The 15859-nt window shown below is 45.8% G+C and overlaps 7 protein-coding genes across 7 annotated transcripts; 3 read left to right on the top strand and 4 right to left on the bottom strand.

The window, feature by feature from the left end:
• Positions 1 to 1406: 1406 nt before the first annotated feature.
• Positions 1407 to 1783, bottom strand: FOMMEDRAFT_161434 (HSP20-like chaperone; the record flags this gene model as incomplete). The annotated part of the gene is made up of 2 exons (XM_007270996.1): positions 1407 to 1511; positions 1571 to 1783. The coding sequence occupies 2 exons, from the start codon at positions 1781 to 1783 to the stop codon at positions 1407 to 1409; spliced, it is 318 nt and encodes a 105-aa protein (XP_007271058.1).
• Positions 1784 to 2822: 1039 nt separating this feature from the next.
• FOMMEDRAFT_95731 (HSP20-like chaperone) lies at positions 2823 to 3349 on the bottom strand (the record flags this gene model as incomplete). The annotated part of the gene is made up of 2 exons (XM_007270906.1): positions 2823 to 2921; positions 2981 to 3349. 2 exons carry the CDS (start codon positions 3347 to 3349, stop codon positions 2823 to 2825), a joined length of 468 nt encoding a protein of 155 aa, XP_007270968.1.
• A 734-nt stretch (positions 3350 to 4083) lies between these two features.
• On the top strand, positions 4084 to 6129 carry FOMMEDRAFT_128893 (UV-endonuclease UvdE). The gene is made up of 5 exons (XM_007270997.1): positions 4084 to 4544; positions 4601 to 5056; positions 5108 to 5211; positions 5267 to 5531; positions 5599 to 6129. The coding sequence occupies exons 1-5, from the start codon at positions 4340 to 4342 to the stop codon at positions 6096 to 6098; spliced, it is 1530 nt and encodes a 509-aa protein (XP_007271059.1). The 5' UTR covers positions 4084 to 4339; the 3' UTR covers positions 6099 to 6129.
• A 55-nt stretch (positions 6130 to 6184) lies between these two features.
• FOMMEDRAFT_143064 (mannose 6-phosphate receptor domain-containing protein) lies at positions 6185 to 7975 on the bottom strand. Its single transcript, XM_007270998.1, has 6 exons — positions 7816 to 7975; positions 7569 to 7718; positions 7371 to 7507; positions 7244 to 7320; positions 7127 to 7188; positions 6185 to 7007 (listed from the first exon to the last, which is right to left on the bottom strand). The coding sequence occupies exons 1-6, from the start codon at positions 7947 to 7949 to the stop codon at positions 6452 to 6454; spliced, it is 1116 nt and encodes a 371-aa protein (XP_007271060.1). The 5' UTR covers positions 7950 to 7975; the 3' UTR covers positions 6185 to 6451.
• Positions 7976 to 8139: 164 nt separating this feature from the next.
• FOMMEDRAFT_128898 (NADH dehydrogenase I, D subunit) lies at positions 8140 to 10042 on the top strand. The gene is made up of 7 exons (XM_007270999.1): positions 8140 to 8451; positions 8518 to 8527; positions 8576 to 8654; positions 8708 to 8807; positions 8863 to 9667; positions 9723 to 9860; positions 9929 to 10042. The coding sequence occupies exons 1-7, from the start codon at positions 8166 to 8168 to the stop codon at positions 9942 to 9944; spliced, it is 1434 nt and encodes a 477-aa protein (XP_007271061.1). The 5' UTR covers positions 8140 to 8165; the 3' UTR covers positions 9945 to 10042.
• Positions 10043 to 10051: 9 nt separating this feature from the next.
• On the top strand, positions 10052 to 12189 carry FOMMEDRAFT_143066 (uroporphyrin-III C-m; the record flags this gene model as incomplete). Its single annotated transcript, XM_007271000.1, has 2 exons — positions 10052 to 10073; positions 10265 to 12189. 2 exons carry the CDS (start codon positions 10052 to 10054, stop codon positions 12187 to 12189), a joined length of 1947 nt encoding a protein of 648 aa, XP_007271062.1.
• A 176-nt stretch (positions 12190 to 12365) lies between these two features.
• FOMMEDRAFT_31662 (voltage-gated potassium channel beta-2 subunit) lies at positions 12366 to 14106 on the bottom strand (the record flags this gene model as incomplete). Its single annotated transcript, XM_007270880.1, has 11 exons — positions 12366 to 12752; positions 12824 to 12896; positions 12956 to 12991; positions 13055 to 13109; positions 13174 to 13228; positions 13294 to 13346; positions 13431 to 13516; positions 13590 to 13700; positions 13774 to 13859; positions 13926 to 13966; positions 14025 to 14106. 11 exons carry the CDS (start codon positions 14104 to 14106, stop codon positions 12366 to 12368), a joined length of 1065 nt encoding a protein of 354 aa, XP_007270942.1.
• Between the last annotated feature and the right edge of the window lie 1753 nt (positions 14107 to 15859).

The following is a 15859-nucleotide window of genomic DNA, read 5'->3' on the forward strand; positions in this document are numbered from 1 at the left end:
TCGCCACGTGGGGGAGTAGGACGCTTATAATTCTTATTCTTTCTACTTATTAGTATTATATTATTTCCAGGCTTCGCAGTATATGTCACGATTTTCTTGTTTTCCATATCGTCTTTTGAAAACCATGTCTTTCCACGACTGAACATAAGGGTTCGGTCATTCTTCTCTTCTTCACAGACGTAGCAAGCTATTTCTGGGATATGCACATCACTATCTTTTATTTTGTACTTCCTCTTGAAATTTGCCTCTGCAATCTCACTGAAGAAAGTTGCACGGCCGAATTTGCTATCAGATTTTGCTTCTGTTTTTGCTGCAGGTATATCCGGATTGGCTGATGGTGTGGACTTTTTTTCCACTTTACTTGCCGGAGGGGTACTATGGTCTGATGACCTTGCCAAATTGGTAGTATCCTGCGGGATCACACCTGGGCCGCAGAGGGAGGCTGGCCTATCAACTTTAGTCCTATGAAAGTTATCCTTTCTTGTTTTCTTCTCACTGGAGGCCATTGGTGAGCCTCTCTGTACCTGGATGGGGTTTGTACTCGAGATTGGTTATTCAGAAACACTGACAACTCCATCTTGTTTGCTTTATATTGTTACCCTGCAAACAAGTTTGCGTCTTTTCACAACACATCAATAAATATATCCATAATGGAATATATAATCCCACGCACTCACAGACATTGATTCTCTAACATAGCAAAGATGTCTTTCGCTCGCCACATTTCCCACTGGCAAGTCATTTTGCAAGTACCAGAACACGAATGATGGTATGTTCTACAGCCACATATTACTGTAAGTGAAGCAGTCTAGGTGATGTCAGTATATTTGTTTTTCGTCTTGGTTGCATTCGATTCACTTGGGGTATGCAGCCATGTGTTCTTAGCACTCCCCAACTCATTCGTTGACACAGCAAGGATTGAAACAATGTGAATGAATCCCCAATTCAGGCCTTACACAGATCTACTAGATTATCAAGCATGTACATACATCCGGAGAAGACTGTGATAGCTAGAGATTCCACAGTTGTGCTTGTGAGAAATACAAACTTGCCTTGTACCTACTTTCAAAGTACAAATCTCACAGGCAGAATGTCTTCAGCACCCAGCTCAGGTTGTCCTCCAATCCGATGTGTTGTAACAGGGCACTCGCCTAAGGGAAAGTCAATTGTCGTAGAAGACGCAACTATTGAACCACATTATTTTCATGGCTTTGGATCTATTATGAGCTTTCTGATTAGCTGGGACATCAATTCTAATTCATAGTATTACACATTACATGATTAAATGATTTGCTGGAACTCGAATTTTTGTTCTGTTTATAAGCTAAGACTCTCTTTGTTCTTACATCTACAATTGTTAACTCGAAGTGCAGCATAGATAAACATGGGTAGAGCTTGGGCTTGATTTATGCAATCGTGATCCTCTGGGCTTGTTGTTCCTGGCTTCTCTTCAGGAACGTAACAGTCAAGAGGCCATTCTCCGAGTCCATCTTGGCTTGGACATTGGCGGTCTTAAGCGTCCCATTTAATATCCCGTTCAAAATGCATCAATGTGTTTCGGACTACTCACCTTAATTCCAGTAGGAAGCAGAACAATATGCGAAAAGCGACTCATTTGACGTTCGCGATGCACGAATCCCTTCTCTTCGACGTCCTTCAGAATCGTCTTCTCACCGCTGACGACAAGCCTACCATTCAGCACGTCGAGGGAAATGCTTTCTTTGTCAAGACCAGGAAGCTCGAGCATCAAGATCGCCTTGTCGTCCGTCAAGGCAAGGTCCATTGCATGTACCCTGTACCCAGTGCTGACTCATGGATTTCTCGTTAGTGTGCCAGCCTTGCTGATCAGTGCGCAAGAAGAAATCGTCGAAGAAGTGAGAGATATTGCTGAAAGAAAAGAAAGGGTTGTAATAAGAGAGAGACATGGTGAGGATTTTAGTACTAGCAGAGATTGCAAGTTGAGTTGAATACGCTTGAGTATTTTTCTTTTCTGAGAATGTTAGCACCGAAGACATCGGTCTTATATACCTTTCTGGCCAAAAATTCGAGAGATATCAAGGAAGACACAATTGATGAGTGATGCAGAAGGTGACGAAGAAAGAAGAGTCTTCTAATAGAGGTATAGAACTAAGCAGTTTCGCGAGCCTTCGAGTTGAAAGCTTGTGGTCAGCACGACCCTCCAGTGAACGGAAGTTTGTTTAAACTTTGCGGTTGTCGTCATGTTTGCAGGCCAGACAGCCGCGAGCAGAGTTAGCCAACCAAAGTGTTTGTCAACTTGAAGTAATGAACGCTTTGGTGCACTTAGATTTACTGTTGAACTGTCTTGATGGTCCAGAACGAAAATGTTTTGCTTTGCTGATTCCTGACGTCGCGACTATGCATATCTAATATTATCTAATCCTGAATGGTATACATGGTATAATTGTGAAGAAATTGTGGCGAAAACAATAGCAAGGAGCTTGGTTCATTCAGTGCCACGAATTCAACAGGAAGGTAATTAATCGAGTCAAGCAAATTGGACGGTTGAAAGTAATGAATCATAAAATGCTGAATAGATTATCAGATTACTTGGCAGGGGCAATATTTCATAAAGGTCTAGCACATTTTGTTCTGCAAGACCATCGCAAGTTCGAAACAAACTATTTAACAATTGATGACGAATGCATATATGTACTATTTTACATCAAAAAATGCGATTTACATGATCTTGCTTGCCGGGGTTTGTATTTTATACATTTATGAAACAAAACCTGTCACTTCTTTTTACACCACCAATCGCCGACCCACATTACATCCTATTGCATATAGCTGAAAGTTTCAGTTTAAGCAATCGTAATCCTCTGGGGCTGTTGCTCCTGGCTCGTCTTCGGGAACGTGACAGTCAGGAGACCGTTCTCCATTTTGGCTTGGATATCAGTGGGCTAGAATATTTTAGTTAGCATCATGTCCAAAAAAAACGGATGTATACTGAATTACCCACCTTAGTGCCAGTAGGAAGAGGCAAAGTGCGCGAGAAGCGGCCCATCTGGCGCTCGCGATGCACGAATCCCTTCTCTTCAACGTCCTTTGAAACCGTCTGCTCACCGCTAACGACGAGGCGGCCGTTCTGCACGTCGATGGAGACGTTTTCTTTCTGAAGACCAGGAAGCTCAAACGTCGCAGTTACTTGGTTGTTCTCGGGGGACTCGTGGATGTCGACTCTAGGTTGGAAACCCCGAGCGAGAGAGCGCTCGCTAGTGTCGCCGGCCCGGGCAACTTGTTGGCCTCCTGAGGTGCGCGAGAGGGCGTCGTCGAAGAAGCGGGAGATGTCGTTGAAAGAGAAGAATGGCTCGTAGTAGTAGACGGACATTGTGAGTTTGTTAAGAGGTTAGTCGCGAGGTTGAGTTGAGTAGTAGGCGCTTTGAGAGTTTGCTGTGTTGAGAGTTACTTTTGCTGAAGATGCTTGCGTTAAAGACAGTGGTCTTATATACCTTTCTGGCCGAACGTTCGAGAGCTACCAAGTAAGACACAATTGAAATGACGTAGAATGTGACGGAGGAGCCCAGAGGATTGAGAGCTTTCGCGAGTGTTCGAGTTTGAAAGGTTGTGGTCAGGAGGACCTCTACGCGGTCCATGAACATTCTCGATTATTCTTCCCGCAACAAAGAATGGAAATAATTCATGATGCGAAGAGGGCGAAGGCTAAATGAGATATATTTGCTGCCATGGATTGAAAGTTATAGTATAGAATGACGTGTGGTCGGTTCAGAGCGGCGTTGGTGAGAGTTGGACTGGGAAGTGAAGTTGACCATGAACTCAATGTGATGGCAGATGACCGAAAAGAGCAACTTTGATGGTTTTGATGGCGTCGATCATATAGCTGATCGCGGAGTTTGAAATCGAGTTTCGATGCAGCGCGGCGATCGACGAGCTCTTGCCTTGTGTCGTCATTTGAAGTCTGTCTCGGACTGTATTCATAACCTGTTGGTGGCAAGCGAAAATGGCTGTTACATGCTCCTCTTACTCTGTCGACTGCTACCTAGACCTGTGCTTTCTACTAGCTTCTCTCGGGTCTTCATTAGACAGAGGCGTTCTTCAACTTTTCGTTTACAAAAGATGGAAAACAGTAACTGTACCCGAAGCTATTGCTAGTGATCTTCACTCTGTTTTCAGGGATGAATCTCCGCTTTCTGAACTATCGGAGGAACAGTCGGAATCTGAACCGAAGCGCCAACGCGGCAAGCGTAAGGCCGCTGCAGAGGTTACAGTTAACGTTGAAGAAGGCAAAATCATAAATGAAGGTGATGCCGAAGGACCGAAGAGACAGCGCCGAAAACGCAAAGCCACTAAAGAAGTAGTAATGGACGAGGATGAGGGAAATGATGACGAAAAAGCTGCAGTAACCCACAGACGGAAGCGCAAAATCAAGGCAGCGACAACAACCATTGAAGACTTTGGTGAAGAAGTAGAAAAGACAAAGAAATCAAGAAGGAGAAAAACTCTGGAAGAAGACAAGGTGTTTGATATTCCACCCATTGAGAATTTTCTAAGTACGACTTTTAAGGGTATGTTTTTATCAGCATATTCCTTACCTTTGTTCAATTGTTTCACTTCACTACAGGTCGTCTAGGATATGCTTGCTTAAACACCATGCTCCGCAAATATTCAACACCCATCTTCTGTTCTCGAACCTGCCGACTCGCAACTATCGCCGAAAACGGTCCAGAACACCTCCGGACACTTGGACTTCAAAACATACGCGACCTCCTTAAACTCGTCACTTGGAACGCACAAAACGGGATATTCTTCATGCGCATGAGCTCCGAGATGTTTCCTTTTGCATCTCATCCCGAGCACGGGTACGACTTGAGCTTCGCCGATGAGGATTTAAAGGCTGTTGGGAAGACGGCTAAGGAACTTGGTGTGAGGTTGACGAGCCACCCGGGACAATTCACGCAACTTGGAAGTCCGAGAGAGGTTGTGGTGAGGAATGCTGTGAGGGATTTGGAGTATCATTGCGAAATGATGGATCGGATGGGGCTTGATCAGGATAGCGTTATGATCATACATATGGGAGGTAAGATTTTCTCAATTGGCTTGTATGTGCTTTTGCTGAATTGGGTCGTAGGGACATTCGGCGATGAAGCAGCGACCCTTGAACGATTCAAAGAGAATTACACGAAGCTTCTGTCGGATAGTATCAAGAGGCGACTCGTACTTGAAAATGACGAGGTAAATTAGCGTCTCATTACATATTTTCCGGGCCCTCATACTATATTTCTCTTAGCTCTGTTACAACGTCGACGATCTCCTCCCGCTCTGCCGCTCACTCAACATACCGCTCGTCTTCGACTACCACCACGACTGGATCTACCCCTCCTCTCGTCCACCCCGCGAACTTATCCCCGAGATCAACCAACTTTGGTATAACAAGGGTATTCGACCGAAACAGCATTATAGTGAGCCAAGGCCTGGTGCGGTCAGTGTAATGGAGAGACGTGCGCATTCGGATCGGGTGAAGACGTTGCCGGAGGGTCTACCGGACGATATGGGTTAGTGTTTCTTTCGTTGTCTCTCTATCTTTGAATGAAGAGATACTTAACTAATGAGAATATGTAGATCTGATGCTAGAATGTAAAGACAAGGAACAAGCTGTATTCTACCTATACAGGTTATACAACCTCCGTGAAGTGGATCCACGGATGCTCCGCCCACCGGCAGAAGTGGAGAGTTTACATACGAATGGGAGGAAGTCAACGAAACGGGCAAGGGCGAAGGCTGCTGCCAAAGCCGAAGCTGCTGCCGCTGCCATCGAGACTGGTAAAGGAGGTGAAGCGGACGGAGAAGACATGAAAATGAACCTGGAAGAAGAGGTAGAGAGGGAAGCGGAGGAGCATGGTGTACCTGCTGAAGAAACGAAAGATGCAGTGGCTGAGGCGATTGGTGAGGGAGAACTGGACTGTGGAAGTGGAGATGAGATGCCCAAGATTGAAGTGCTGCCAAAGAAAGTGAAGAAGAGGAGAGGGAAGAGGACTACTAGGGTTGAGACTAATGGTAATACGGGACAGAAGGCATCACGGAGGAAGGGAAAGAACGTCTTGAAGCAGGACATCGTATAAAGGTTGTTCATACATGTTCTTGAACATGTATCTTGGACCAGCACGATTCTGAGACTAAAGAAAATTTATGGAGGTGCAGTAGAAAAGGAACATAAATTAATGACTCTGGAGAGACAGAGTCCATTTGAAACGTTACACAACAATTAACCAAGCTAGGAAACGAACTAGGGAAACTAACTAATGAAAGCACAGTAATCTTATCGACCATCAAATTGACCACCTAGGTATCTTGCAGAAAAGAAAAAAAATAAGGAAAGAAAGTAATGGAAAAGAAGACCGAAGAGAATAGAGGTGGGATTAAAATGGCACATTTTCAATTTAATCCGGTTTTGGACCATCACTGAAGAACGCGCTCATAACCGAATAACACCCCCACTATCCATCCCATGCGGTCTCGCAGCACCCCACGCAGCGCTCTCCTCATTAAAATCACCTCCATTTCCGTTAACTGCAGCACTACCATTCATAGCACGATGTTCCCCTCCTTCCTCATAATCGTCTTCGTCTTCGTCGTCAACGCTGAATGGACCGTTTCGATTCCCACCCATCATAGCTTCCTCTTCTGCACTACGCGGAAGGCGAGAGAAGTTGTTGTTTCGGCGGGATCGACGGCCCCAACTAAACGTGGGGCGCCAACTTCTTCCTGAACCTCCTCTTCCATTTACACCATTCCCATTTATACCGTTTGGAGTACCATTCGGATGACCCCACGGATCTTGACCTGTTAATAAGCGCTTAACGTCCCGAGCGCGTTCGGCGAGTGCTGCAGGCCATGTATGTGGGCCGCCGACGCCAATATTTGGGATGGGAGGAGTGTTGTAGTTGTGTAAGGGATCTTGAGCGCGTCGACGTTTGAGGAGTTTGTGGAGTGCGAGGAGGGAGATTAAGGTTAGGAGGAGGGCTAGGAGGCTGTGTATGTGTATGGGCGCGACAAGTTGAGATGGATTGGAAAGGAGAGGAGACGACGTGAAGTGAAGTGAGATGAGTAAAGGTGAATTGGATATCTGATGGTGGTTAGGAAGGCTTACATGACGATGGCCATCAGTGCGGTTTTCCAGTATGCGTAGCGGTTCGGTACGGGGCAGGCGTACTAAGGGAGACAAGATAAATACATCTGCTAGCCATTTAAACCAAGGATGACCTACTTTTGTCCTCCATTCAATGAAGAACATACATGCGTCGTCGTCTGCTGGTGGGAGCTGAGCTAGGAGTTTCGGTTGACCTACAATAAAGTAAATAAAAGAAATGATTCCGTTCAGTGAAGTAGCTTACCTTCATCGACGGAGGTATCACAGATAAATTGGATTGCAGTCGACGCTTTCATGCCTTCCGCTTGCGGACAGCTCGAACCGCCCATCATGTACAGCACTGGGTGCATGTCCTGTACGACGAGCGTCGTATTTGCCTGACTATTGGCAATATACGATCAACGCTTCAGTATACTTCCAAAGTAGAGAAGAAGGGACGCACCCAATGGAGAAGTCGCCATGAGCAGCACGAACGAATCCACCGATATCCTGAGGACTATCGACACGCGGGTTCCAAGGATCACTAACAACACTCCGACATACGTTGAGGGTAAAGTTTCGTCCCGAGTGCGATTCGAAGATATAGTCCGAGCTATTGTATGCGTTACAATTAATTTACGTGTTTGATAATTAATTCCACTCGAGAAGCAGGGAAGTTGATTAGAAGAAGGAGACCGCGTTGCACTCACCTTGCGCTTAGCGGGTTAAGGTCGTATTGACGGCCGCACGCTTGGGCGGTGCATGGTTTTTGGTCAACTCCGCTTTCTAGAGCTGTGATTACAGTCGATGCTGCATTGAGGCTGTTCATGAGGATGGTCCTCATCGTCGAGCACGGCGGACACGGAGCAGCTCAGCAGTTAGTCGCGCAGTCCGTAGTCTTCAGCCGAGCCGACTACAGCGTAAGTCGTCACGTGCCGAAAAGCGATCCGTGGTAACAAACTTCCATTTTAGATATTGATATTACACGTCCTGCAATTGGCTACAGCAGACAACCGTTTCTCGCCATTCTCCTCGCCGTCGCCGCGCACAGCGATCAACCATGGCGTCCATCCTCTTGCGACGCCAACTAGCGCGCAGCGCGCCTAGGGCAGCGCTCCTCAATAATTCTACTATTGCAAGCTCGAGTAAACGCGCTCTAAGTACGAGTGCTGTTCGCCATCGAGCTGAACCGCTTTCCGAGGCTGCCAACACTGAGGGTGTACCGTCGTCGGGTGCAAAGAGCTTGCTTGATATTCATACTGTTGAAGATTTGCAGAGTATGTCTCCGGAGGATGTACTTTTGGAGGGTGGCTCGAAGCGGAGTTCGCAGATGCGGCATTTCACAGGTGTGTTCATCCTTGTGTTTAGTTAAAGTGTGTTCATCTCTAACGATTATTCGTCGTCGTATGCAGTGAACTTTGGGTGTGTTCGATGAAGATAATTTAACAGGTGGTTATTAACGCGCTGTAGACCTCAACATCCGGCTGCACATGGTGTACTTCGATTAATTTTGGAACTGAACGGAGAGGAGATTTTGCGAGCAGATCCAGTACGTCTCTACCTTGTCTCTTACCATGTAGAACTACTCACACGTTTCAATAGCACATTGGTCTTCTTCACCGTGGAACCGAGAAGCTCATCGAGTTCAAAACGTACACACAGGCTTTACCATACTTTGACCGGCTGGATTACGTTTCCATGAGTGAGTAATTAATGTCACGTCTGTGTACACTGCTAATATACATCGTAATTTACAGTGACAAACGAACTATGTTATTCCCTCGCGGTCGAAAAACTCCTCAACATCGAGGTCCCCGAGCGTGCAAAATGGATTCGTACACTATTCGGCGAAATAACGCGTATTCTGAACCATCTCATGGCCGTCCTCACACACGCTATGGACGTCGGCGCACTAACTCCCTTCCTCTGGGGTTTCGAAGAGCGCGAGAAACTGATGGAATTCTATGAACGAGTCTCCGGTGCGCGTCTGCATGCCGCTTACGTGCGTCCCGGTGGAGTTGCGTTTGACCTCCCTCACGGACTGTTGAACGATATCTTCCAATGGGCGACTCAGTTCAGCTCTCGGGTCGATGAGATTGAGGAAGTTGTGACTGGTAATCGTATTTGGAAACAACGTACGGTTGGTATTGGTACAGTCACTGCGAAAGAGGCGATGGACTACTCGTTCTCTGGTGTCATGTTGCGTGGGAGCGGTGTGAAGTGGGATTTGCGAAAGGTTGCACCGTACGACAAATACGACGAGGTCGAGTTTGACATACCTGTCGGGAAGAATGGGGATTGTTACGACCGTTACTTGTGCCGTGTACAGGAGTTCCGCGAGTCTCTACGGATTATCGACCAATGTCTCAATAAGATGCCAACCGGAGCTATCAAGGTCGATGACCACAAGCTCGTCCCTCCTCCACGAGCCTCGATGAAGGAGAGTATGGAGTCATTGATTCATCATTTCAAACTCTTTAGCGAGGGGTACTCTGTCCCGCCTGGCGAGACTTACTCTGCTATCGAGGCACCTAAGGGAGAGATGGGTGTCTATCTCGTTTCGTACGTGCTTCCCTCTCAAATATTTATGATTTTGCTTTCTTACTGGTGTCGATAGTGACGGCTCGAACCGCCCTTACCGCTGCAAGATCCGAGCACCCGGCTTCGCCCACCTCGGAGGCTCCGATTTCATCATGCGTCATCACATGCTTGCCGATGCCGTTGCAATCATTGGTACGATGGACTTGGTGTTCGGGTAAGCTTACCGTGAATATTTTTGGTTTCGTTTTGCTAACGTTTATGTTTTTACTTTTCCTTTACCAGTGAGGTAGACAGGTAACGACGCTCAGGCGAGAAATGTAGATTAATATAAACCTCGTTCTTTCGCCAATAATAAAAACCTCTGCTTCACCTCCTTCTGCGGGTGACAGTGCTTTCTTTCTTTTCATGAGGTCGGGGCATCACACAAGTGTAAGAATAAACTTGTATTTGAGAAAGGCATTTAGTAGATCACGTGCCACTCACCAGAATTTGGCAACGATTGCGCGACGCTTTCGCCTTTCCATTCAGCACGAAATTCTAAGTCGCCAGCGAGAAGGAAAAAATGAACAAAATCAACTTCCTACTCCCCTTCATCAAACCCAACGATGAACTCAAGAGGCTTCACATCGCCTCAACGAGGCGCATCTCTCATGCTCGCTTTCCGACCTAAGCTTACCGTGGTCATAGGCTCCAATCGACTAGCTGCTACTCGTGCATTCGCGGCTCTTGAAGCGGACTCTGCTGTTGTTATACTAGCTAGAGGAGGTTTCGAATTTGCTTGTGAAGAGTTACAATGGAGGTCTACTAAAGAAGAGCTTGAGATCCTGGATTTGGATGAGATGGTCGGACAGGGACGGGAGGGTTGGGATGCTGAGTTAGCAGAAGCCTTAGCATTGGAAAAGTTTCTGGATAGTCAATCGCAAGGATCCGTCTCGCTCGTCTTTATTACCGATACTCTTATTAACGCCGATACGTCTGAACGACGTTCTCGACGTTCAGCAAGTCAACTCTACGATGTCTGTCGAGAACGAAATATTCCAGTGAACGTTACGGACATGTCGGATTTATGTGACTTCACAGTCTGTGCAACGCATAGATTTGTTGATGGTGAGAGTGGGGATGCGACGTCTTTGCAAGTGGGGATTACGACGAACGGACAGGGGTGTAGGCTTGCAGCGCGTTTGAAGAGGGAGGTTGTTGCGAGGCTACCGAATGAAGTGGGTGGTGCGGTTGAGAAGGTTGGGAGGCTGAGGAGGCTTGCGAAGACTAAGGACCAAGATCAAAGTGCTACTTCTGCGACGAATGATGGAGTGCAAGACGCGGAGAACGAGTTGAACGAGGAGATAACGGTGACTTCGCCGAATCGTCCTGTTGAGCAACGTTCACCACGGAACTTGGAAGTGGATGAAAGCGAGATGGAGTGCCTGAGGAGACGTATGAAGTGGGTTGCTCAGATTAGCGAGTATTGGTCCCTAGCGCAGTTAGCAGGGTTGACGGATGTCGACATGGAGCGCTTACTAGCTGGTGATCTATTATCAACAAACTCCTCAAGCCCAGGCTGTCCATTTGCTATCTCACCTCCATCATCCCAACACGATCTCATCGTAACTCCACCTCCACAAAAAGAACAGGAACAAGGCTGCGTCCTCCTAGTCGGTTCCGGACCAGGCCACCCTTCCCTCCTAACACTAGCCGCCCACTCCGCACTCACATCTCAAGCCTCCCTCATCCTCGCAGACAAACTCGTACCCTCCGCCGTCCTCTCCCTCATCCCACAGCACATTGAAGTCCGCATCGCAAGGAAGTTCCCAGGTAATGCGGATGGTGCGCAACAGGAGTTGATGGACCTTGCGCTTGCTGCTGCTCGTTCGGGGAGGACGGTTGTTAGGTTGAAACAGGGTGACCCGGCGTTATTTGGACGTGTAGGTGAGGAAGTTTTGTTCCTTAGGAAACATGGAGTGAAGGTACTCGTTATACCTGGGATATCATCCGCTCTTGCCGCACCGTTGTTTGCGAATATCCCGGTTACGCAGCGAGGAGCTGCGGATTCGCTTGTGGTGTGTACTGGTGTGGGACGTGGAGGTGCGAAGGGACGGGTACCGGGATATGAACGTGCTCGGACGGTTGTGTTGCTTATGGGTGTAGCGCGTCTTGAAAGTCTCGTGAATTCTCTACTCTCTGGAGACTCTTCTTCAACGACACCGTACCCGCCATACGTACCCTGTGCGATAATCGAACGAGCTTCAATGCCAGACCAACGCGTCATCTCCGCGCCTTTACGTGATATCAACGCTGCGCTGGAGAGTGCTGGTGAACAGCGACCTCCTGGATTACTCGTTATTGGTTGGGCGGTACTTTCGTTACATGGGGAAGGTGATATGAGTGTACTTGATGAATGTAATGGTATTGATGAGAATGGGAAGGAGGTAGTGAGGAGGGATTTGGAAAGGGTTGAGAGGTGGCTTGAGGGAAGACGGTGGAGGGTTAGTGAGGGGATTGATAGGTTGTGGGATACGTTCAAGGTTCCTGGCTTGGATAGTTGATTCTCTGGTATGACTGGTGGTCGTGCTACAGAACATGTACAATGGGATTCATTCAAGCTCACGTACATGTATATACTACAACACATTTTATACATTCATTTTATATCCAAACTCTTCTCCGTTTCATCTGTCCAATCAAAATCGCCCTACTTTCAGATCAATCCAACCAAAGCACCTCAATACATGGATCTAAACGTCGTATCCAAAGGCGGTCTTCCATACATCGACTCCGGCGCAGGCTTATTCTCCAATATCTTCTCGATACGTTCCAAAACGTCAGGTGTCAATTTGGGTAAGACATCCAGCGCTTTAAGGTTATCAACGACTTGCTCGGGACGCGTAGCCCCCAGGATGACCGTGCTTGTATTAGGCTGTTTAGCGATCCAGGCGAGTGCGAGGTGGGATAGTTTGCAATTTAGTTCTTTCTCAGCGATTTCCGTTAGTTGGTCTATCTTTGTGAAGGTCTTTTGGCCTTCTTCGCTGGTCCAGTTGTCAATTGTGTCTTTGAAGATATCTTTGTGTGTGTCGAAGCGTGAGCCTTCGGGGATGTTGCCACCTTTGTACTGTAATATTCATATTCATATACCTTAGAATGACTACTTTTGAATGAGAAGGGATTGAGTTGAGAGCACACCTTTCCTGTAAGTAGCCCACCTGCGAGCGCCGAGAATACAGTCGTGCCGATCCCATACTTGGCGTATATCGGACTACAGGGAGTTGTAAGAGGTTAAAGATCGTCCGTGGAATTAATATTCAATGAACATACGCGTATTCGCCCTCGGGACGTTTGCGGTGGAACATACTTCACCAATCGTACACCAAGTTAGCTGTATCCAAATTGTAGGGAAAGCAAACATGTACGTACTGATGCTGACATTGTTCCGCAATTGGAGGTATGAGGTTCAATTTATCTGCGACGTCTAGAAGATGGCGGAATAGTTCAGCTCTCCAGTTACTATTAGGATTGAATCAAGAAGGGCATACGATACGCTTCCTCAATCTCTCTCGCAGTCCATTCTGATGTTGCCCAATAGAACGCCTATCATCCAATTCGCAATTAATTCGTCGTTTATGAGAATAAATACAGAATTTATTGCTACTCACCCAGCCCTGGTTGATGACGTAGTTGAACGCGCGTACAGTTTCTTCCATGGGAACTACGATGTGCGGAAGAGACCTTGTTCAGTTATTTCTGCTGACCGGAAACAGTTCTGCCACAAAAGAATGGAGAATAAGCTCACCCGATCTATCCGGACGGTGTGAGAAGATAACATCCACGTAGTCCATTTGAAGACGTTTGAGACATGCTTGGGTGCCCTCGATGATGCTGCATTATTAAAGTCAGAGCAGAGTAAGTCAGTGTATGCGTTTTCTAGTGATAAAGGATATATTATACGTACTGTTTACGCGAGAGACCACCTGCGTTAGGACCTTTCCCTGGTCCCCAGAAGAGTTTAGTTGAAATGACGAGTGATGTACGGTCTACTCCCAATTCCTTGAACACGCGTCCCCTAAGGATAATATGGCGGTTAATAAATTTATATGTCATATGTGGGAGGCTTGGAGGCTTGAATAGGTACATACATTTCCTCTTCTGACTTTCCGGCTTCGTACCCTTCAGCAGTGTCAAACATGTTGATTCCATGTTCGAAAGCTGTTTTGATTATGTCCTGTGACCAATTCACATTTTGTCAGTGTCAAGGAAAATATTGTGCCAAGCACAATCTATGCAGTACCTTGACAGGGTCGCCCTTGACGGTCCCTCCGATAGTCAACCCTTCAAGCGAGTTGTGAGTACTTTGACGATTCGCCTTATCAAGCGAGAAGGTACTCACATCCACCGAGCGCGAATACCGGCACACGCAGCCCACTAGGACCAAGACGGCGGAAGATCATGTTCTTAGAATCGTATTCCATAGTTTCTCTCTAGGTCTAGATAGTTTGCAAGAATTGAATGTGCAATGGGTCGATGTGGAACCAGGAAACTGAGTAGAGGGCGATTAAACTGTGCAAAAATAGTAGGGCCGCTCCGCTTATATAGTTTTTCTGTGAAGGAGGTCTCACATGGTCTCTTTTAATCTGCAGCCACTTTAAAGGCAGCTTGGTAATTGGGAAGCCTTAGTGAGAAAAAAATAGTGCGGCAGGATGAATACAAGTTGCCTTCCATTGGAAAATTAGCCGAGGTAACTCCCTTCCCGCGCTTTGTATCTATTTACATAGTTACTTAAAACAGTTGTTTTGCTACTTCGTTTCCTTAAACTCGGCCACCATCAGATCAGGGCAATCAGAGTTCTTTGGGATGCAATTCTCAAAATATACGTGCTGATAGAAATGTCGGGTTTGGTTTGCATCCAACAGGAAATTCTGAAATGGTAAAATGAAATTGCTGGAATCTGCCCTTTTGCTCCAGTTTGCATTCTTGGATTGATTGAACACTATAACAAGTTTGGTGAGGTAGTCAAAGGTACAGGCAATGTTTGCTGTACATGTCTTCATAGCCAAGAGTCTATAAACACTAATGCAACATGCTAGGAGGGATCTAATACAAACCCATTGAAACAATACAATAATGTTAAGACATAATTAACAAATGTTAATACTAAAATCAAGGAAAGTGCTACCAATTCCTTTGTTAAGTCTGTACTTGACTCAAAGGAGGTTTAGCAAACTTTAATTCTGACAGTCACACAGACAAATAAACATCTCCAAGTCATGCTAGAAGCTTAAGCCAAAATTAAGGGCCTGTTAGGACACAGACATTTATTAGTATATATAGTGTGGACCAGGTGTCAAGCCAAGCTTAACATTGCACCCTTTTGGTGAAGAGGTTCTGTGTATGGTCTACTATATATGGTAATCCCTTACAGGGCCTACAATCTTAAAAGAATATAGAAAATGTATACTCCTTAAACAGTAAAACCTGTTACTAAGTATGACCTACTGTGGACAGGTGAGGCCATACTTAATAAGAGGTTATGCTTGTTGACAGTAGCTTAAGTAAAGTAATAAAATTTCCTTATTTGTAGTACATAACTCAATAATACATTGTCTACTTAAAAAACAACCAAATATTAGTCTGTTCAAGAGAACTATTTATTTTCTTACATAGGTTTCTTGTAAGCTTTAGAAAAAGTGCTCTAGCCTTAGTAAACTCAGCACCAATCTTACTCTGAAAGAGTGTATTGAGCTTTGAAAGTAATTGGACAGTCTCCACATAGCTTTTAATACTTCAACTTTAGTACTTTACTATAGGCAGGATCCTTTGGTAGAGATGTATCATTGACTGTACTTGTTTGTAGATAAATACTAGTAGAAGTATAGATATCTGGAAGCAGAGCTGAGAGATTGACAGGGGAAGCTTCTCTAGGATAAGTGAAAACAATTTCACTAGCATCCTTGAGTGTTCTATCTAGGTTCTGTGTACAGTCAAGCTCCTCAGACATAATGAACAATAAGTTTTAATAGTGGTTTTTATTACATTACACATTTATTTTACAAAATGGAGGTAGTCTGTACAAAAAGTGGCTCTCTCTAGGTTATGATCTGTACTGTCACATGACCCAAAATTTCCTTTAATTAAGTATATTCTCAATCTTACACCTTAATGCTTAATACTTAATGCCCTTTATACTTAATATACCTTTATTTTCCTGCCTACCAACTTGGTGGA

Source organism: Fomitiporia mediterranea (assembly GCF_000271605.1).
Source record: "Fomitiporia mediterranea MF3/22 unplaced genomic scaffold FOMMEscaffold_15, whole genome shotgun sequence".
NCBI lineage: Eukaryota > Fungi > Basidiomycota > Agaricomycetes > Hymenochaetales > Hymenochaetaceae > Fomitiporia > Fomitiporia mediterranea.

Excerpts from the sequence above, each read along its gene's own strand:
- FOMMEDRAFT_128893 (XM_007270997.1), top strand. The coding sequence starts at position 4,340 with ATGGACGAGGATGAGGGAAATGATGACGAAAAAGCTGCAGTAACCCAC. Across the intron at positions 5,212-5,266 it reads TCGTACTTGAAAATGACGAG|CTCTGTTACAACGTCGACGA; the intron begins GTAAATTAGCGT and ends TATTTCTCTTAG. Across the intron at positions 5,532-5,598 it reads GGGTCTACCGGACGATATGG|ATCTGATGCTAGAATGTAAA; the intron begins GTTAGTGTTTCT and ends GAGAATATGTAG.
- FOMMEDRAFT_143064 (XM_007270998.1), bottom strand. The coding sequence starts at position 7,949 with ATGAGGACCATCCTCATGAACAGCCTCAATGCAGCATCGACTGTAATC. Across the intron at positions 7,321-7,370 it reads TGATACCTCCGTCGATGAAG|GTCAACCGAAACTCCTAGCT; the intron begins GTAAGCTACTTC and ends ACTTTATTGTAG. Across the intron at positions 7,189-7,243 it reads TCATTGAATGGAGGACAAAA|TACGCCTGCCCCGTACCGAA; the intron begins GTAGGTCATCCT and ends TGTCTCCCTTAG.
- FOMMEDRAFT_128898 (XM_007270999.1), top strand. The coding sequence starts at position 8,166 with ATGGCGTCCATCCTCTTGCGACGCCAACTAGCGCGCAGCGCGCCTAGG. Across the intron at positions 8,808-8,862 it reads GCTGGATTACGTTTCCATGA|TGACAAACGAACTATGTTAT; the intron begins GTGAGTAATTAA and ends CGTAATTTACAG. Across the intron at positions 9,668-9,722 it reads ATGGGTGTCTATCTCGTTTC|TGACGGCTCGAACCGCCCTT; the intron begins GTACGTGCTTCC and ends TGGTGTCGATAG.